At 43.9% G+C, this 22276-nt stretch overlaps 1 protein-coding gene across 1 annotated transcript in view; it reads left to right on the forward strand.

Moving 5' to 3' along the window:
• LOC121878090 (protein O-mannosyl-transferase TMTC1-like) overlaps positions 1 to 22276 on the forward strand; it is a 130796-nt gene that overhangs the window by 79890 nt on the left and 28630 nt on the right. The window contains exons 3-6 of the mRNA XM_042384082.1: positions 15345 to 15522; positions 16548 to 16621; positions 21644 to 21749; positions 21953 to 22152. Coding sequence (XP_042240016.1) covers positions 15345 to 15522; positions 16548 to 16621; positions 21644 to 21749; positions 21953 to 22152 — 558 coding nt within the window. The remainder of the gene's footprint in view (positions 1 to 15344; positions 15523 to 16547; positions 16622 to 21643; positions 21750 to 21952; positions 22153 to 22276) is intronic.

A 22276-nucleotide genomic window follows, 5' to 3' on the forward strand; every position in this document is an offset into this window, starting at 1 on the left:
ATTTCAAGAGGTCAAAATTATTATGTTTTTATCATTTAATCTTATACAACCCCTTCATAAGTTATTGAAATGAATACATACAATATTACTGAAGCCTTTATCAACCAACAGATAGTTAATACCATCCACACTATAGCCACGGTGGGGGGGTTACCGCTTTACATTCATGGTTCTTGGCTTTCCACAAAATCTGGTCAACATACAAGGGTAATACTGACCTCCCGTGGTGACACTGGATGAATGAATGTTTTACTTACCAAGTTGGATGGCGTCCTTACTCAATCCCAGGTAGTATTTGTCCTCGTTACTTGAGCACCCAGCAATGGTGGTTGATCAGCTCCCAAAAGCCAAGATACACACAATGTCCTTAGTCCAACAGCCTGCAACATTATACCCATTAGATACTTTATACTACATCTTTTAATGCCTGTCTACTCTGTGTTTTTGTTTGAACTGTTACATACTAACTTGCAAGGAAAGGTTTACTTCCCTTGGAGTGCAAATTCTGAGGATGAAATACAGTACTGTGATGTGTATCTCTTAAAATTCCCCCCCAAATCTGCCATTTTTTCTGGGTTTGGGAGCAAATTCTGTGGATGAAATAATACGCAATTTTCAGAAAATTCTGAAAAACTCTTCCCAGTACCCGGAAAAATTCTGGGGATGTGGAATTTTCCGGATTTGAGTTGTCTCATAACTGGAAAATCTCTCATCCCTGGAAGAGCTCTGCACCAATTATTCCGGCTAATGGGGACATCACTATCACTGTATTAGACGGCAAGCCTCTCATGCGGATCATGTTACTCCGAGATAATGGTGTACTTGATAGCTAATTTCTCACACTCAAAAGATACCTGGTCTGGATCACCCATACACTCCCTTGAGAAATACTCTCACTAACCCTAGCTAACTCTAAATTTAATATAATGTGAATAGGGTCACACGATTAAGTGAAATATATATGTTGTATTACCTGTGTCATATGAATGATTCTTCAGTGGACACCTTACAGTATGTTTGTACCTGATGGTGGTGGTAGTGGAGGCCATAACATCACGTATGGTCGTGTAAAATGTATAGCCTCTTCACATGGTCAACAGCCATTCTACCTGAAACAATGTACATATGATTAATCTACAACACTGCTCTCCCTACTTTGGAACATAATTGCACAATATTAAAGGATCAAATGAACATTAAGCATTGCAACATATTTCACCCAATGATTAGACAAACTAACATTACCTGGGTGGGTTAGGTTAGGTTAGGTTGTTATTCAGGTGGAATATGCAGGGCTGTCTAATCTTCACATGACCCAATTTAACTACAGGTAACATTATACTATTAAACACTGCACAGGGAAGGAAGTCTTGTACCCCTGTAACTAAGGTTCCTCTGGGTAACTTTAAACAAGGTACTGTACATGTATATAATTCTCTTGGTCAGAATTCTCTAGTTCATCTCCCTAATAAGTGCACATATACTTTATTTTATTATCACCAATGCCCTTTAGACAATGACATTTGAAAAAGAGAGGAAAGTATTTTATGAAATTCTCATTTGAATCGATATCACTCTGATTAATCCCTTCCACTGATGAATATTTGATGCTACTATATCTTGCTGTCTACACTGATATCTCAAGCCTAACCTGACCTGACCTGACCTGACCTAATCTAACCTGACCTGACCTGACCTAATCTAACCTGACCTAACTCAAACTAACAACCTATTAGAAAACTTTAAAGAGTGTAATATTATAGAACAGGTGCTAGCATTAAGGAGCCAAATTAGGAAATGTTTGAAAAGGGGAAAAGTTCTTCAATTTATCAAGCACGTCCCAAAAATGGCAGAGGAATACTTTATGTCAAACCAAAAGATCATCAAGAACCTAACCTAACAATTCTCAAATATATAAAATACATGTCTAACCTAACTAGAGAAACCAGAAGGACCTGACCTAACCTTCTATTCGGGATGCATCCCCTGGTGTGTAAGCCTAACCTAATCCAACAAGACAAGAAACAAAACAAAGGAACCTAACCTAACCATACCATTAACAACACAATTCGCCAATATGGCTGCCGTACCTACAGTATATCCTGTACGAAAGTTTCATCACGCAAAACGGATTCCGGTGAATTTTCAGTCATGCACCGGTCTTTCTGTTGCTGTTATTAATATGTATTTCGTAATGCTTAGACAATTCTAAGACATTTTTCTTCTATGATATTTCCGCCGGAAATTAAGAATAACCGAGATATTAATTATCAATAATATTAGATTTCCTCAGTCAGAAGTGATTTGTTTACATCTGATACTGGTCTTTCTTTTGATATTATAAATATGTTTTTACTTTGGCATTTGATGAGTTTCGAACGAATTTGATATTCATTTCCGCCGGAAATCACAAATTTTTGAGACCCCCCAACAATCTTAACGGAAAAAGTTGAAATTTTTTCCTCTCGAATAAATCACAGACAAAATACCAACCAAACCCTAACCTAACCTAACCTAACCTAACCCCCCTTTGTTCATGCCCTCCCATTTTGGACAAAAACTCTTGCCCAATAATAAGTCTCGTATCACAATAGCCACCCCCGCATAAGACCTCCGCTAGATGTAAACAAATCATGGCGACAATTGAGGAAATCTAATAATATTGAAAAATTAATATATCGGTTATCCTTAATTTCCGGCGGAAATATAGAAGAAAAATATCTTAGAATTGTCTAACCATTACGAAATACATAGTAATAACATCGAGAGAATGACCGGTGCATGACTGAAAATTGACCCGGATTCCTCATGCACTTTGTGTCATTTTCTCGACGTTAGAAAGCTTTTATCATATATCTCTCATCTATCACACTCCCAAGTTGACCAACACTCATCTGTAATTTGTTTTCTATTCCCATGCGTGTGAAGAACACTTTGAGGCAGTTTATGACACATGTGAATACTTGATACCATGAAGCTTGCTTATTCATGCCTCGAGAGCAACAAGAATTTTGAGAAAGTTGGAGTTTTAAGTTACAGCTTGAGTTTCCTCCCCTAGAGAAGAATAGCCGAGGCTTCTTCAGATTGACTAACACTGTCTTATTCCTACGAAATAACCTTGATTACTTTGGTCGTGTTACTGTCTTGTTCTTTACGACATACCTTAGTTTGTTATGTACGTCAAGATTCACTTTTTTAATATAAGTAAAATAAATGATGAACATAATCAAAAAGTATATAATTTAATTTAAATAAAATTTACATAGTGAACGAGAATGATGACTCGAATACAGATGTTGGTGCTCCTGAACCTTGGAAACCCTGAGGCTTTAATGTTTATTAAACCCCTCGTTCGAAACACTTTACATTTAAACCCTGACGTCATCCGTGTCTCAACGCACTCTCAGGCAACTGTTGAGAAAATTGCTGTTTTGTATATTGTATTATTCGGTTTATTCACTAATAAACTACATTAAACAAATAAACCTAATAGGCAATTATCTTAACATGTTACACTCGTCAGCATATGACGAATGATTTTTTTAATAGTTTTGTTTTCAAATCAACGCTTTTAAACACAACTGCTCGGCGGCTCTACCACCGTGAGTCATAACCCAAGTAAATGTGAACAAACTACTGTACCTATAACCTTACCCAGCCTAACAGGTTATGATCCGGCCTAACCATACACTGTTTAAAAAATCTTATACAATTTACAGAGATTCTGTATATATTTTTACATAAAATATCTGCTGAATTAACAGATTGTTGGAAGTTATTGGAAGCTCCAATAACTTGTCCCTGAATACGAATTCACAACTTTCGATTAACAGCAGGTACCTACTTTACTGCTAGGTGAACAGGGACCAAGGGGACTAGGAAGAGTGTCCAAGCAACTTCCGCCGGCCCGGGCATCGAACCCGTGACATCTTGCTTGCGAGGCAAGAGCTGTACCACTCCACCAGCACCCCCCCCCCCCATGTGGTGATGTGTCGCTCTTTGAAATAATGTAAACAAACTCGGACATACGACGACCGTGAAGCACAAACAGCCGCCAACCACATATTCAGTAACTACATACAGAAATAACAGCATTAACATACAATTCTAAATGCTCTTTGCATCATGAAGTGTATATAGTATGATAAACTGTCAGTTTATATTGATAATTAAACAAATTGAAACAGAGAAAGAGAGTGTCTGAAATATTTTACAGACCAAAAAAAGTAATTCAAATTACTACGTTTTCCTGGTCGGAAATATAGAAGAAACATGGAAAAAATACTGAATTTTCTACTTAATCTTACACAAGAATAAAGGAAACTGCAGCTCCTACTTACATCCAATCATTGTCACCCATATATCAGTGAAATCTCAATTTGAAACTTTCCACTTTAACTGAGGATACGATGCTGTGACTCACACTATCATGTTCCACTCAGCTGTACCGAACCAACGTTTACCTATTTCCTGCCTGGATTATTAAATACCTCCTATCTATATCCCTCATTACGACTTCTGTGTTGATTTCATGACTCAATTACATTATCTATATCGGTTTTAATTAATCCCGTCATCTCTCTCTACACTTGGATCATGTCGCCTCTCACTCTGTCTCAAGGAAATACAGCTTCAATTTTCTCAGCTATATTCACAAGAAAGATCCCTAATGTTCAGCATTAACTTTGAACAGAATCTATATCCATTTTTTAGTGCGGTGACCCAAAGTGAACAGAATAACCCGAGTCTTACTAAGTTGAGAAATAACTTATGTTTTGCCCTAAATCTTTTTACATTGTTGAGCAGATGTCTAATGCCTCCGCTCTCTTTTCCTGGTCTTAGAACTTTACAATTCTCTACAGAAACTACATTTTTCATTTTTCACTCAATACAAAAAGATTATTTAGACCTTCCTACAATTCTCTTGACTCGCCTGACCTGACCTGACCTAACTTGACCTGCCCCGTCACACAAACTCCCGCCACAACTTCCACTTGACTGCCTTTGTGCGATTTCATCTTTCCAGTTCCTCGGTGGATGTGAGGATTTTTACTCTCTGGGTTTGCTTTGAGCAAGTTGTTTTCCCCGAGTCCCTCCCTCCAATACCTGGCCCACAGCACAAAATAAGAGTGTCGGTCATTTTTGTGGAGAAGTTGGCTTTGTGGAGGACTGACACACGGTCATTTGTTGGATTGAAGCTGACGGTTAGTGGAGCTGCTTCTGTGGAGTCGACACTGTGGAATCGATGCTGTGGAGTCGACGCTGTGGAGTTAAGGTTATGGAGTCGATGCTGTTCTCTTGATAATATTTGAGTCGACGCTGTGGGATCGATACTACAAGTCGACGTTGTTGATTCAAGGCTGTGAAGTTATACAGTAACTTACTATCATCATAATAAACGTGAAGTTGTCTTGGTTTGTCTGACAGTCAGGAGGTTTTCACACAGTCTGGACATTTATTTACATCAAGTGATCAGAATGTTTACGTCGCTTACAAACTGAGTACTGTGCACCCTAAACAATCAGGTAAATTAATTACTGTCCTTCAGGTAAACTTTGTTAGCCATTTCGAGTGATATAAATCCTGCCTGATGACCGAATGACTGAGGGAGTAACTGACTGACTGATCGAGGGACTGGCTGACTGATCGAGCGACTGACTGACTGAGAGAACGTTCCTTTAACCATCCAGCACTGTTAGGTATAGATAATCCCCACTAAGCTTCACATCTACATTTAATCTCAAGTAAGATCCAGGAGCTTAACGTCAGCTAATGGAGGGGACTCACTAATCCACAGAGACGGACCTCACTAATCCACAGAGACGGACCTCACTAATCGGACCTCACTAATCGGACCTCACTAACCCACAGAGACTGGAACATAAGCTTAACTAACCAACCAGCCCCAAAGTAAACAAACTGAATACCAACTAAATCTCCCTAACGCCTGAACCTAACCTAACCTAACCCAGTTTAACTCACCCCAAAGCCGCGAGTTTATTATGGAAATTGACGTCGTGTTCCACAGTCTGATAGTTTGGTTCCAGCTAATGTTACAACTGAGAATAACAGACTAAAAAAAAAACCACACACACAACAACGCTACAATTTTTTTTATCTGTTTAAATTGTCTTTCTCACTTGTTATCACCTAGATTTAACGAAGCGAAATGTTAAGCTTAGATGATAAGGATAAGCCAAGCCACGAATACAAGCCGTGTCAGGTTAACGTAAAGACTTTCAGAAAGGTGTAATGTAGTGTATGAAGCTATGATGATACGAACTGTAGGTGGTGAAGGAAGGTGATGGTGTGTATGGTTGGTGCTGAGTGATGTGAATATTGATCCTAACGTGACCAAAACAAGACCATTCCTGATGTGTGAGAAACATCCATCACTTAGGTTAGGCAAGGCGGTAACTGTACTGGCTAAATAGAGTTGAAAATCAATATACTGTATTTTGTGGGTGAATAATGACGGTAGTGTGGAGACAAAGGGAGAGTGTGTGTGTCGCTATGGTGTGGTGATGGTGGTATAGTGTGGACATGGTGTGGTGATGGTGGTATAGTGAGGACATGGTGTGGTGATGGTGGTATGGTGTGGTGATGGTGTTATATAGTGAGGACATGGTGTGGTGATGGTGTTATATAGTGAGGACATGGTGTGGTGATGGTGGTATAGTGAGGACATGGTGTGGTGATGGTGGTATGGTGTGGTGATGGTGTTATATAGTGAGGACATGGTGTGGTGATGGTGGTATAGGACATGGTGTGGTGATGGTGGTATAGTGAGGACATGGTGTGGTGAGGGTGTTTTTATCTATCTATCTATCTATCTATAGTGTTACCATGACAACCGGGATATACCAAGACAGAACTATCATGGTTATACAGAACTGAGAGCCACACATTAACTAAGCTGTCAGGGCAGTATGACACGGAACTCTGTCATCCAAGGAGAGTGACTGTGCGTCTCGCCCTCGTCCTCCTGAAGGTAGACGGATGATCCTACCGTCTGTCTTTATGCCCGGAAAATAGTTGGTCAGGAAAATGATGATAATGGGTGAGTAAATTACAGCGATGGAGGGACATGCAAGCACCTCCCTCCCTCCCTCCCTACTATTCTTTTCTTCCTTTCCTTCTTCTTCTCCTTCTCCCCTTCTCCTGTCTCGCCATCATCATTATTCTCTTCTTCCCCTCCTTTCTTTCTTTTGTCCCCTATCCCCTCTCCTCTTTTTTTTTCTCGCTAGCATCTTTCCAATCTCCTCTTGTCCTTCCCATGCATCATCTTCCTTCCCGCTACCCATTCTGTCTATTATCTTCTCTATCCCTCCTCCTTCCTCATCCCCTCTCTCTACCCCCCCCTCCTCCCGCCTCACCCTCTTCCCCATCTCTCTCTCCTTATCTCTGCCCTCTCACCTCCTCCCAAACCTATACCACTCTTCCTTCTCCTTTACCCTCCCTATCTCCTCCTCTCCCCCACTCTCTTCCTCTCAACCTTACCTACGTCCCTCCTTTTCTCCCTCACCCCCTCCTGCACTCCCCACCCCCCACCTCCTCTGCTGGTCGAACACGAGAAAGATTTAATCCGGGTCTGGAGGGGGAGGGGGCCGGGGCATGGAATCAAACTTGTGTTCCGTCAAAGTGCTGATTTAGTCCAAAAGTCGCGAATCACTGGTAATGGCTGGCAACTCTGTCATTTACTGCAATTAGTTCTTTTTCATGATTTTGGAAGTTGTCAGTCGCTAATTGTGGCATTTATTTTAGAAAGTGAAGCGTGGTTTTTTTTTTTCTTTTCTTTTAGCTTTTGAGGCAGATAGACATATACTGTTTTTTGGTGTGTGAATGATGGAGAGAGAGAGAGAGAGAGAGAGAGAGAGAGAGAGAGAGAGAGAGAGAGAGTATTAACACAACTAAGAAACTGATACGAGTATGAATTTTTTTTCTCCTCTCACATCTGTTCTCCAATTATGTTGTTTATCTCTTAATGTTAGGTAAATAATTCTCATTCCCTTTCTCTTCTTCTCCTTTCCTTATCTCTCTCTTTCTCTCACTTTCAAAGCTTCCTCTATCCTTTCTTACATCCTCCTCCCCATCTCCTTTGATCCTTCTCCTATTTTTCCTTCCCAATTTATACTCCCACCATTTCCTTCTCCCCATTCCTCATCCCTCACTCATCCTCCACTCCTCCCCTCTCCCGTCTCCTACCCCCTCTCTCGTCTCCTACCCTGTCTCCCTTCACGTTACCTGGGAGACCCTTGACGGCTCTCCTGGGATTTCGACTCTCAAAAATTCTTACCTTTAATTATTCCTCTGGACAGGTGGGGGATGACGGAATGCAGGTAATTACGCCAGAGTCATTAAGGTTTCGAAGCGATTTTGATCACTTTATACAGATCAGTCTGACTCCATTCCAATATTGATAGAGTTAAAGGGAAGATCGTTTGCTACAGTCCTTTCACACACACACACACATAAGCTTTAAATCTTGACCTTGACTGTCTCAGTGTCATCACTTCCGGGAGGGGGGTTACCTGGTCGTCTAGGTCACCTCGCCGCGCACCTGAGAATATTTAAGGAATCCCTAATGACCTGTAAATGCTCGCTGGATCGATTAGAGACGTCTATTGAGAGGTGGTGGGGTCGGTCACCCTTCTCTCACACACACACACACACACACACACACACACACACACACACCAGACTACACGAACTAAAAGCTTGACACATTCATTTTTTCCACTAATTGGAAAAGCGAGAACGAATTTATCTGGATTACATACACTATGCCATAGAGATGAGTTTTTTTAAATGTTTCGTTCATTCATTTCGCCTCACAGCTGAACAAGTGAGAATCCATCTATCTGACTCATTTAACCTACGACAAAAAAAAAAGATGTTTCTCAAAGGTTCCTACGTTGATTTTTTCCCTTCGCGTAGTTGGAGATACGAGAACTCATCTGTCTTGCTCACTTAAACTACGGCAGAAACATAACTGCTAAAAACTACGTCAAAACTGTACCGTATCTAGATGTGTCCTCTCTCATGCTCAGTTACGGGGGGAAGAATTAACAGTACGAGTAATTTACGATTAATTGAGAATCGTCAGCCGGCCATGGACTGCTTTAACCTGGAGACGAGACGCGGTGGGCGAGTAATTATGGACCATCAGTCTTCGTTAAGGAACATCCGTGCCTGAGTGAGCGTCCAGCCACCACCACCACCAGCAGGAGGAGGAGGAGGAAGAAGAGGAAGAAGAAGAAGAGGAGGAGGAGGAGAGGATTTAAGACCCGGGGAAACACTCAACATCACACGTCGACAGGAATGAATGGTGATCGTCAAGAGTTGTTAACATCTTGAGTCTTCCAGCCATATTTAGGTCAGGTCAGGTCATGGCAGGGCAGGTTAGTCTCGTCATTAATTTAACGTTAACGGAAAGAAATGACTATCGTAAACACCTCCTCCCCCCTCCCTCGGTCGCTGACGTAAATCTCTCTCTCTCTCTCTCTCTCTCTCTCTAATCCTTCATTCACTCCATTCTTCTTCCTCCTCGGCATTCCCCTCTCCCTTCACCCATCCATTCTTTGCCTTATACAGGGTGTCTCATAGGTCGTACACCATAGGAATATCACACACCCTGTAACATTAGTATTCCTATGGCGCACGACTTATGAGACACCCTGTACAACACCTTATTTACCACCCTACCTTTTATCTTCTATCTATTCATAATTCTATCACTTTTACATCTCCTCTCTTTATCAAGTTTCCTTATTCTCTCCACATACTCCTCTCAACCATATAATAATTCCTATCACCTCTAACAAATAAAAAAAAAACCCACAAACAACTACATTCCCACCATTAACTAAATAATACACAAAACACAAAAACAACTGAAAGAAAATCCCCACCAAGTTAAGACATTGATAATACGATAAAAGCCCCAACCATTCAGACATTTCGGTAAACATAGGGAAAACTTAGGTTGAGAAAAGTTTTGATAAATTTCCCAGACCAAAAGTTTTCCCTTAGAAATGTTGGGGTCGTTAGTTCTGATTTATATACGATTTTTCTTCTTTGTTCTGTGACTTTGTCTTGAGTTTTAACGGACTAATTGTAATCCTATTTTTTCTTTCTTTCTTTCTTTCCCCGATGATAAATGTGTTAAAGACCAGAAAGAATTGATGATTGAAGGAAGAATAAAGAAGGGAGAAATTGTAGCGAGGATTTTTGGTTTATTTTGAAAGTAAGAATCATGAAGTTTTAATATTAATAACAACAATACTACAACAAAAGCAACAACAACAGCTACTGCTACTACTACTACTACTACTACTACTACTACTACTACTACTAAAGTCCGTATTTCTCACCATGTAGTACTGTCAGCAGAGTCCGTGTTTCTCACCCCAATAGAGTTCTCAGCATCCAGACCTTTGTTAAAACATCAATAACTTTAATTTAAATCATCCTTCATTGTCCCATTAGTAGTTATATCCGCTGCCACAGACCCCAGACCCATCACCCTATCTCCCTTCAAGCCTATCTCTCTCTCTCCCTTGTTTATTTATCTCTGTCTCTCTCTCCATCTCCCTTTTATTTCTCCCTATCCCTCTCCTCAATCTCTCTCTCTACCTTGTTTATTTATCCCTTTCTCTGCTTTATATATTCCCCCTTCTCTCCCCCTGTTAATTCTCCCTTTCCCCCTATTCATTCCATTCACTTAACTGCTGCCATTAACTCCATCATACCACCCACTCATTCACTAACAGTCGTGTAGTTCACCCAGTTAGCTTGCAGTTAACACGTCATTCATCATCCAGTTACAACTTGTATGTGTTCCCAGTTACCGTACTCATCCCCTGCCCCATGGTGACATTACACTTACCTTTCAATTAATTAAGTTTGTTTGATATAAGAGAAAAACCTAATCTAACCTAACCTGACCTGACCTGGCCTAACCTAACCTGACCTGGCCTAACCTAACCTGACCTAGCCTAACCTAAGCCTGATCTAACCCGTCTTTTTTTCTAGACTACTAATAATACTAATACAAATAATAATAATATATAATTAATGCGTACAAAAGATTAATGATAATTATTTAGTTAACAGAAAGAACCAATTATGAGATGATCGAATCTCGCTCTCTCTCTGTCTCTCTCTCTTCTCTTTCTCATTCTCTCCCCCTCTGTTCCTCTCCTTCAGAGGCGTGGCACTCTAGCGGTCAGTAGTGCCAACCTGGACCATAAATAAAGGCCCGTGGCACTCCGGGTGGAGGGCGGGAGAGAAGGTTCACATTATTTGAGAGGAGGCAAGTGTGTGTGTGTGTGTGTGTGTGTGTGTGTGTGTGTGTGTGTGTGTGTGTGTGTGTGTGTGTGTGTGTGTGTGTGTGTGTTTTACCTCTCTCACTCCTACCTTCTCTCCCTTCTGGCCTCTCTCTGCATCTTTCTTATCTCTGTCCTTCTCTTTCACTCTCTCTTTCTATCTCCCCGTCTTTCTCACATCTACCTTTCTCTCTCCTTCCTTCTCTCTCACTCCTTTCTCTCTCACCCCCACTTCTTCCACTTTATCTTTCTCATTCTCTACCTCTCTCATTCACCTCCTCCTGTTCTATATCTGTCTGTATCCCTTTCTGACCTTTTTCTCTCCCTCTCTCTCCCTCTCTCCCTCTCCCTCTCCCTCTCTCTCCCTCTCTCCCTCCACAAGCAATACCAATGTGTGTTCACCTCGTTCAGGATAATAGCAGCAACAAGCAAGACCTTCAATAACTCACTCTTCTCCCTTGTTTACCCTGGTGTTAGTGGTCATAAGGGGAGGTGTATTATTGGACCCATTATGTGAACCCAAATTTCGAGAACGATTCAACATCCACACAAAAAGTTACTCGAGTCAATAATTTTTGTGAGTATTGATAGAGAAAATAATAATATACAAACAATAAACAATAAATGATAATAATAAATAAATAAATAAATAATAATAATAATAAGGACACGAATATTGAGGTAAGACTCAGTACAGATCCTTGACCTACATGTGACTGTAAGGTGAACCGTATCTAGGCCATCCTCCTCATGCTTATGTAATCAGGAATTAGTATTGTATTTCAGGTGTGTGTTGTGTAGCATGTGTGTGTGTGTGTGTGTGTGTGTGTGTGTGTGGTTAAGACATGCCAGATGGACGATGACCCATAACAAGTGTAACATAATCCTTAACAATATAGGCAGTGTTGACGGTGCCAGATATACAATGACCCTTCAACAGCGACAAATACCAGACGATCTCAGTAATGTTACACACACACACACACACACACACACACACACACACACACACACACACACACACACACACACACACACGTGACTCCCGGTAATATCAGAGGGCAGATGACCAACAACAATGTGCGATAGTCAATAACAGATAGTGAGGTGTTTGATGGCACCATGACAGTGCCAAGTGCAATACCTAACCTAACCTAACAGTGCCACATATACAATAACTAACACCATTGATGATGCTGAAAATAATGCCAATTGTAAGATGACCCCACAAAGGCCCTATGGACGAAAATGAGAAATGCCGAGAAAAATGCCGAGTGGAAGATAACTTCAACAATGCCCCCCCCATGTAATGATGCCTCCAAACACCGGGAATAGTGATAGTGGCTGCTGTACGATGACCCGCAGAACGAGGAAGGTGCGGAAGACATATTGGGTGGACCACCCACTGACAGGAATTGCGCTCAGGTTACCTGGCATATTTTATTACTTTCCCACAGCGGGTCTGTGTATGTGGAGAGAGGGGAGGTGGAGGAGAGGGGTGAGGGAGGAGAGGAGGTGGGGTGAGGAGAGGGGAGGTGAGGGTGAGGGAGGAGGGGGATGGTGGGGAGGGAGGGGGAGGTGGGGTGGAGGAGGGGGGAGGGGAGGAGAGGATGGGTGGGTGGGAGGAGAGGGTGAGGTGGGGAGGGAGAGGGGAGGTGGAGGAGGGATGGTGGGTGAGGAGAGGGGGAGGGGAGGAGAGGGGGAGGTGGAGGAGAGGAGGGTGGGTGAGGAGAGGTGGGAGGGGAGGGGAGAGGGGAGGTGGGAGGAGAGGATGGTGGGTGAGGAGAGGGGAGGTGGGAGGAGAGGTGGGGAGGTAAGGAGAGGGGGAGGGAGAGAGGGGAGGGGAGGGGAGAGGGTGAGGTGAGGGAGGGGGAGGTGAGGAGAGGAGAGGGGAGGTGAGGAGAGGGTGAGGTGAGGAGAGGATGGGTGGGTGAGGAGAGGATGGGTGGGTGAGGAGAGGGGGAGGTGAGGTGAGAATGGGTGGGTGAGGAGAGGATGGGAAAAAGAAAACAGGAATAGGGAAGAAAATAGGACACCCAGGAGCAAGATTTGGGTGAGGAAGAGAGGGAAAAGGGTAGGATGGGTAGGAAAAGGAGAGGGGGTGAGAGGGATGGCGTGGGAAGGAGATGGAGTGGGAGGGGACTAGACACGCCATCAGTATTGAAAAGTCTCAGTAAACACGAAATGATGAAAATTCCATGTGTTGTGGAGGGTGTAACATGTTAAGTAAGGGTTGTATGTGAGGATCATACACACACACATACACTGGACTATCTTGTATGATGAGGGAATAATTCATCAGAGTGTATAGATTGTGCATGAAGGTGTAAAACTGAACATTCCAATATAGTGAAGGTGAGATTGTAGTTATACTTAATTGACGTGTATATTCGTATGTTTGTATATCGCGACATGTCAGAGCACCGCCCTCCACCACCAGCGCGAGTCACACCTTCCTCACTACACTATCGCAACACCTCAACCGCCCTCGTCAACACCACCGCCAGCGCCTGTAAGCACCACTTCAGGAAGAGTAAAAATTTCTTGAGTGCTCTTATATACTTTTTTGACCTTCTCTGTGAGTACCGCTTGTAGCACTGTTAAAGTTCCCCGCGTGCCATTATTAGCGCCTTTAATCTCTTTCATAACTACCACTATCAGCGCTATTATGGCTTTTCCTCTAGTGCCATTTGCAACACAACCTCTTAGACGGGAGTGCCTTCGAGTTACGAATTTAGCCTTAGTGGCAAAGCAGCTCAGAAATGCTAGAAAAGGTCCTCGAAAATACAAGAATTAAATTCCCAATTCCCAAACGCCGGGCTCACTATATCCACCTGGCCGGGCTACCTTAGAAACACGTATCGTCCAGAATTGTTTGAAAATTCAGTAGAAATACAAGACTTAAATCCCGGAATTTCAATTGTTGGCTGCAGAAAAACATTGCAATTGACCCAGGAACTGCTACACCAATTCCCAGAAATGTTGTCATTGGCGTCCCACCGGCTGACTGAGTTTTAGTAAAAGTGGTTTTCTTTGTATACACAGAGGGGAACATTTGCTACAACTCTAATGCAAATTGTCTCTAAGTCTTGATACTGTGTGGTATTTCCCTGTGACATTTCTTCTGGGGCACAGAATAAACATACAAACTGTCTTATCTTTATTGCAGAATTATTCACTGCTGTCTGACACTGTGGATATTTATTTCCTGCCACGGAGTAACTCACGTGTCCATTGATTCGCTTTATATTCATTTATTTACGAGATAAACATGTGAGTTATCTGTTTATTTTGTCATTAGTTCCCTCAGAGTCACCATAATTTATTTTCGTTTTTATCAACTGAATAATCGTCAAGGTAAAGTATATACCTGTCTCAGTGGCTGGAAATATTTCTCAACTGTCTGACTGACTCGCTGATTGACGGACTGACTGACTGGATGGCTGGATGGTTGACTGATTGACTGGATGGCTGGATGGTTGACTGACTGACTGGATGGCTGGATGGTTGACTGACTGACTGGATGGCTGGATGGTTGACTGACTGACTGGATGGCTGGATGGTTGACTGACTGATTGACTTGCTTATTGACTGACTGACTAACTGATGGCCTCAGTGTATATACATATATATTTACCCGTCTAGTGAAGCCTGCCAGGTCTTTGACAGCGACATTATTGCCTCCTGTTTTGGTTACAAATTCCAACCATCATCAAAACTAATCATGGCGTCCATAACATGAGTGAACTTAATCATGTCGTTATTTTGATTATAAACAACAAGTATCAGTTGGTCATTTGTGTTGCTATATTACTACTCATCACCCAGCGTCGGTGTGACTGTCTGTCGTAAGACCCGCCCCCACCACCCACCCTCCGCCCCCGAACACAGCCAACAAGGAGTTCCTGGTCACCATTGTTCCCTCTAGCGAAATGAATCACTGGTCGCCGTCTTTCTTATCTCTCTAATAATATATCACTGAGAAGGCTAACGCGATGTTTTTTTCTTCTTTTACAGAATAAATCACTTGCTGTTCGGGCTACGTCCGCTCGGATTCCACCTGGTGAACGTGGCGCTACACTCCTGCGTCTGCTTACTGCTGACGCGGCTGCTGCTGCGCCTGTTGCACCTCCCCCAGGGCACCGTCCTCTACGCCGGGCTCATCTTCGCCACCCACCCCGTCCACACCGAGACGGTAAGTCACCCCACAAACTCCAGCAGTGACAGAGACTAAACTTATTATGCCTCAGTGACTGTAACTATAAGTTCAGCTTCTCTTAACAATATTTACTGAATCTTTGAAACAGATAATGATGACCTCATGACGACACTAGCTGAGGTCAAACCTTCGCTACCTATAAGGGTTGTTAGGTCGTGTCCGGGGCAACATTACTTTACAGATGAGGAAGTGAAGGTGATCGAGTGTAGTGCCAGCAAAAGTGTAGTGAAGGTGTAGTATACAATGTTCTGTATCTGCACTAAACCTAACGGACCACCAAGCCTTTGGAATCCACTTTCACTTGTGTAACAGCCATGTTGTTGTCCAGCGCTGTAACTACTGGGCACTGTACCCTGACACCATATAACCCAGGACAACACTATACTCCCCACACCCCAGGACAACACTATCCTCCCCACGCACCCCAGGACAACATTATCCTCCCCACACACCCTAGGACAACACTATCCTCCCCACACACCCCAGGATAACACTATCCTCCCCACACACCCCAGGACAACACTATCCTCCCCACACACCCCAGAACAACACTATCCCTCCCACACACCCCAGAGAACACTATCCTCCCACACACCCTCCCCAGACAACACTATCCTCCCCCACACACCCCAGGACAACACTATCCTCCCCACACACCCCAGGATAACACTATCCCCACACACCCCAGGACAACACTATCCTCCCCACACACCCCCAGAACAACACTATCCTCCCCACACACCCCAGAGAACACTATCTCCTCGACACACCCCAGGACAACACTATCTCCCCACACCCCAGACACTATCTCCCCACACACCCCAGGACAACACTATCCTCCCCACACACCCCAGGACAACACTATCCTCCCCACACACCCCAGGACAACACTATCCTCCCCACACACCCCAGGAGAACACTATCCTCCCCACACACCCCAGGACAACACTATCCTCCCCAGGTGTGGACAACATTATAAAAGTGGTACACCTGTCCACCAGGTAACCGGGCTGGTGGGTCGAGCAGACGTGTTGGCAACCCTCTTCTTCCTCGCCGCCATCCTCTCCTACCACAGGTAAGTCCATTGTGTAAGGACGAGTTTGTTCCTCCTTCGCCTCCGCCTCCTTCTCTTCCATTGCCTTCTCATCCTCCTCCTTACTCATAAGACCCTTAATCCACTGGCTTCCTACCTCCCTGCCTTCCTTTTCCTCCCTGCCTCTCTTTTTCACCTTATCTCCCTTTTTCCTAAATATCCGAGGGTGTTCCCCGTTTATCTAGGTTTTCTCCCCCCTCTTTATTAACGAGATCCTTCCTCCTTTACCTAAGAGAGTTTTCTTCACTATTTTCTTCTAACTGAAAGGGAATCTGATATCCTTCCCTTCATCCGGGGATCCTACACTCCTACACGTTATATTATAAATGAGAAAAGGATAAAAATATTGAAATCAAGAGAAAATTGAAGATATTTTACGTTACAAAATAATGATCTCAAGAACGAGGTGTAGGTGGGGGTGGGGTAGGTGTAGGAGAGTGTGTGGTGTATGTGAATGTGTGGGGGGTGGGGGGTGTTTACTGAATGTGTAGTGAGATGATGTGGTAGATGTTGAAGATGTAGAGAACGATAAGGGATGAGGTGATTAATGAGTGTTATGGTAAGTGAGCAAGGAGAGGGGAGAGGTGAGAGGGGAGAGGTGTGAGAGGGGAGGGGTGGAGAGGGGGAGAGGGAGAGGGGAGAGGAGAGGGGGAGAGGTGTGAGAGGGGGGAGAGGTGGGGAGAGGGGAGAGGTGAGAGGGGAGAGGTGTGGAGGGGGGAGGAGGTGTTGAGAGGGGGAGAGGTGTTGAGAGGGGAGAGGTGTGGAGAGGGGGAGAGGTGGAGGAGGGGGAGAGGTGTGGAGAGGGGAGAGGTGTTGAGAGGGGGAGAGGTGTTGAGAGGGGAGAGGTGTGGAGAGGGGAGAGGGGTGTTGTATGGGGAGAGGTGTGAGAGGGATTAAGTCATTAGCTGAGAAGTGAAGAGCTTATATTAGTGAGTATTACCATGAGAATGACGATTAATCTGTCTGTCTGTCTGTCTGTCTGTCTCCTCTTTTTTTAGGTCTGTCTGTCTCTCTCTCTTTTAAGCGTTTGTCTGTCTGTCTGTCTGTCTCTCTTTAGTCTGTCTGTCTGTCTCTCTTTAGGTTTGTCTGTCTCTCTTTAGGTCTGTCTGTCTCTCTTTAGGTCTGTCTGTCTCTCTTTAGGTCTGTCTGTCTCTCTCTCTTTAAGGTCTGTCTGTCTGTCTCTCTTTAGGTTTGTCTGTCTCTCTTTAGGTCTGTCTGTCTCTCTTTAGGTCTGTCTGTCTCTCTTTAGGTCTGTCTGTCTCTCTCTCTTTAAGGTCTGTCTGTCTGTCTCTCGTTAGGTCTGTCTGTCTGTCTCTCTTTAGGTTTGTCTGTCTGTCTCTCTTTAGGTTTGTCTGTCTGTCTGTCTGTCTCTCTTTAGGTCTGTCTGTCTGTCTCTCAGCACATATACCTCTCAGCTTCACCTCAGCCCCACACCATCACAGCCTCTGGCCCCCATACACTCAATCTATGGTTTAAATAACACACACTATTTCAAACTCAATTTACTTCCCCCTTGACGTTTGAGCTTGTTTAACACTGACCTACCCGCGTGTCTCTGCTTCCCACTCCTCACCCCACTCATCTTCATCATTGCACTCCTCCTCCTCTTCACCCCACTCATCTTCCTCTTCACCCCCTCCTCCTCACCTCTCTTCCTTCTCCTCACCCCACTCCCCCTCCTCACTCTTCCTTCTCCTCCTCATCCCCCTACCCCACTCCTCACCCCCCCTTCCTCTTCACCCCTCCATCTCCCCACCACTCCCTCCTTCCTCCCACCTCCCCTCTCCTCACTCTTCCTTCTCCTCCTCCTCTCTCCTCCTCTTCTCCTCTCCTCTCTCACTCCCCTACCCCTCTCCTCCTCACCCTCCTCCCACTCCCTTCTCCTCTTCTCACCTCCCTACCCCACCCACCCCCACTCCCCCTCTTCACCCCCCTCCTCCTCACCTACTCTAACCCTTATCAACTTTTCTCACCAACTCCAATACATCTTCTCAACTCTCCCCCATAAGACGTTAAGCTGTGAGGAAGTTTTACCAACAATACTAATATAATCAACAGCACAGTATAGACTCTCTCTCTCTCTCTCTCTCTCTGGTGGTGCTATAAGTCTACGCCAGTCACACATTACACTATTTATCACCCTTTGTGTCACGGTGTCTGAAATAACGATTGAAATATAGACATTGTTCCTTTGATATGTGTAGGTATGGTGTTCCTCTGAAATGATTAATATGGCTGAATTTTTTTTTTTTTGTGTACCATATTGATCTTAATGCAAGTTTTGGAGCTTTTGTTTGTAACCTGTTTATCAGTGCATTGAGGTCAAAGGTGAGAAATACTTGAGTTAACCCAGTGAGGATTTACCGTGAGATAGATAATAATGTAGTGTAGTAATGAACACCTGTAATGTTTATCCTTCTGGTGGTATAACGAGGTCTTCTGGGGGGTGGGGTGGGGAGAGGGGTGAGGGGGGATTGAGAGGGGTGAGAGTGGGGGGGGGGAGCACCTAATCCACCAGAGGACTTGTCGCAGCGTTCTCACATCTTTAATTAAGGAATCAAAATAAGGTAAAAATCAGTGAACACAAGGTCCCAAACAGCGATCCGACGCACCTTCCCGACAAGACCAATTGAATAGACTACGAGAGAGGAAGGTGACTCTCTGTTCTCCTGATGAGTAAAGTAGTGCATCAGTACCCCCTCGGCTCTCAGGTGTTAAGGAGGTACCCGGGAATTAACCAGGTATGCAGGTGTTAAGTGCTGTATATTTATTAACCAAGTGAAATATTGGAGGGAAAGAACGAGGAGGAAACAGGAGGTAGTATGATCACTGAGAGGAGAGGAAGAAATGAGGAAGAAACGAAAGGAGAGAGATAGGAGAGAGGAGGAGAGAGAGATAGGAGGGTGAATAGGGAGGAGAGAACGAGAGAGAGAGAGAGAGATGCAACATTTACATACAAGTCAACGTAATCAGAGCATCAGATGATCAAAGGTTCTCCTGAGTCGTGCCAGTAATTGCTTTACCCAAACTCTCCGCCCTCACCGTTCTGTTATCGCTCTACACTCGGCTCTATCTCATCGCTCTATTATCTCACTTTTCTCTCTATTATCTTAATTTTGCCTCTACTATCTCACTTTTGGCTCTACACTCACTTTTTTCCTCTGCTATCTCCCTTTTTGCTCATTATCTCATTTTTGGCTTTAATATCTCACGCTTGGCATTATAGCTTGGCATGATGATGATGATGATGATGATGATGATGATGATGATGATGATGATGATGATGATGATGATGATGACGACGATGATGATGATGATGATGATGATGATGATGACGACGATGATGATGATGATGATGATGACGATGATGATGATGATGATGATGATGATGATGATGATGATGATGAGGATTGTGACATTGTTCTTACACGACGAGACACCTAAACTATCTCCCTAATATAACATAATAATTAAGGTTGCGTTATTAACTTAGAGACTATAAACTTTCATTATCCTTGATGAGTTTTAAATTACACACACACACACACACACACACACACACACACACACACACACACACACACACACACACACACTTATAAGCAGCTGCCGTAGTAAAGTGTCACAAGTGTATCGTAATTACTTTATATCTTACTTTATCCTGGTTAGGTTAGGTTAGGTTAGGTGGTGCTACGAATTCTATACAGTTTCTTTATCTATAGTGTAATCTCCCTCAAAGTCTTGCTCACTCTTCTATTGTAGGGAGGAGAAGAACTGAGGGTGGTAGGGAGAGGTAGGAAGGGAGGGAAGAGTGAGGGGTAGAGGTAGGGAGAGAAGAAGGAAGTAAGGGAGGGAAGAAGGAAGTAAGGGAGGGAGGGAGGAAGGAAGTAAGGGAGGGAGGAAGGAAGTAAGGGAGGGAGGAGTATCGTGAATTGTGTTCGTGTCTGGCAATAATTTATGAGTCTACTGTATACATATGCTCTCTCTCTCTCTCTCTCTCTCTCTCATGGTTTCTTGTAATAAATGCTTTTGTTCAGGTCGATAAGGAGACGTACTCCAATTCGGATCAAAGTCAGGTGTCCGAATCCTTGAATGAATCCCCAATCAGAATCTTAATCCAGTTCCAAATCCCCGAAAAAATATGATTCCTAAGTCAAGTCTGAATCCTTGCAATAGTCCCCGCAATCAGACTTTTAATCCTAATTCGCATCCTAGAATTAATCCCGAAACAAAATCCTAATGCGAATCCCACAAGATATAATGCGTTCCTTATCTCCTTCCCTCCCTTCCTTCTCCCTTATTCACGTACACCTCATTTACTTCTCCTCCCCCATCCTCCCCCTTACCTGAGGACCCCCCTGCCTGTGGGTTTCCAATAGTAAACACAGGTTATGAGGGAACAACTGACCTGAACCATCGATTGTCTTCTCCGTCGTGCTGTCCCGTCGCCGCCACCACACCATCGGCCCACACACGGCAAACAACGTATCTGAACTGAACAAGACTCTAGCTATCTCCTCTAAAGTCTATCAATTGAAGGACCTGGTTAAGTTAGGATACTATTGTCTGTTGTTGTAAGTAACCAAAACTCTACACCTGTTGTCGTAAGTAACCAAAACTCTACACCTGTTGTCGTAAGTAACCCAAACTCTACACCTGTTGTCGTAAGTAACCAAAACTCTACACCTGTTGTCGTAAGTAACCCAAACTCTACACCTGTTGTCGTAAGTAACCCAAACTCTACACCTGTTGACTTAACTAATTAATTAACCAACTTTTCACGTCTGTTGTGTTACTTAATAAATTAATTAAATTCCACACCTTGTAACTAACACTTCTGTTGCTGTACCTAGTTTACTAATACTCCACTTATGCTGTTCTAACTAACTAGCTAATAGTACACATATGTTGCTGAGAGAGAGAGAGAGAGAGAGAGAGAGAGAGAGAGAGAGAGAGAGAGAGAGAGAGAGAGAGATAATAATTACTGGTATCTTTTCTCACCAGAGCGATAGAGGCCGACTCTGAAGACACAACCGCCTCAGAAGAAAGCGATGGGGGGGCAGAGAACAGGTGGAGGCTGGTGGGGAAGGAAAAGAGGAGCACTTGTACGGTAGAAGGAGAGAGGAGGAGGAGGAGGAGGAGGAGGAGGAGGAGGCAGGCCGGTGGCCTGCTGGGGACAACATCAGAAGAGGAATTCCTGGAACAACGTTAGACGGGATGCGAGGAGGAGGAGGAGGAGGAGGAGGAGGAGGAGGAGAAAATGGAGGAGAAGGAACAACAGGAGGAGGAGGAGGAGCAACAACAGGAGGAAGAGGAGGAGGAGGAGGTGGAGGAGGAGGAGTAGCAGGTGGAGTAACAACAGGAGGAGGAGGGGGAAGAAAAGGAGGATGGGCGTGGCTTCGACGTGCAGGAGTGCTGGCAGGGGCGGGGACACTGTGTAAGGAACACGCCCTCACCTCCCTCCTGGTGTGTGCCGCCTGGGATGTTATACTGCACAGGAAACACGTAAGAAGGTGAGTACTCTGTCTCTATGTCTCTCTCTCTCTCTCTCTGCTTGTCTGTCTTTTTGTATCTCTGTCACTCTCATTCTGTTTCTCTTTGTCACTTATTCTCTCTCTCTGTTGCTCACTATCTCTC

The sequence above is a fragment of the Homarus americanus genome, unplaced genomic scaffold (assembly GCF_018991925.1).
Source record: "Homarus americanus isolate GMGI-L3 unplaced genomic scaffold, GMGI_Hamer_2.0 scaffold45562, whole genome shotgun sequence".
Lineage (NCBI taxonomy): Eukaryota > Metazoa > Arthropoda > Malacostraca > Decapoda > Nephropidae > Homarus > Homarus americanus.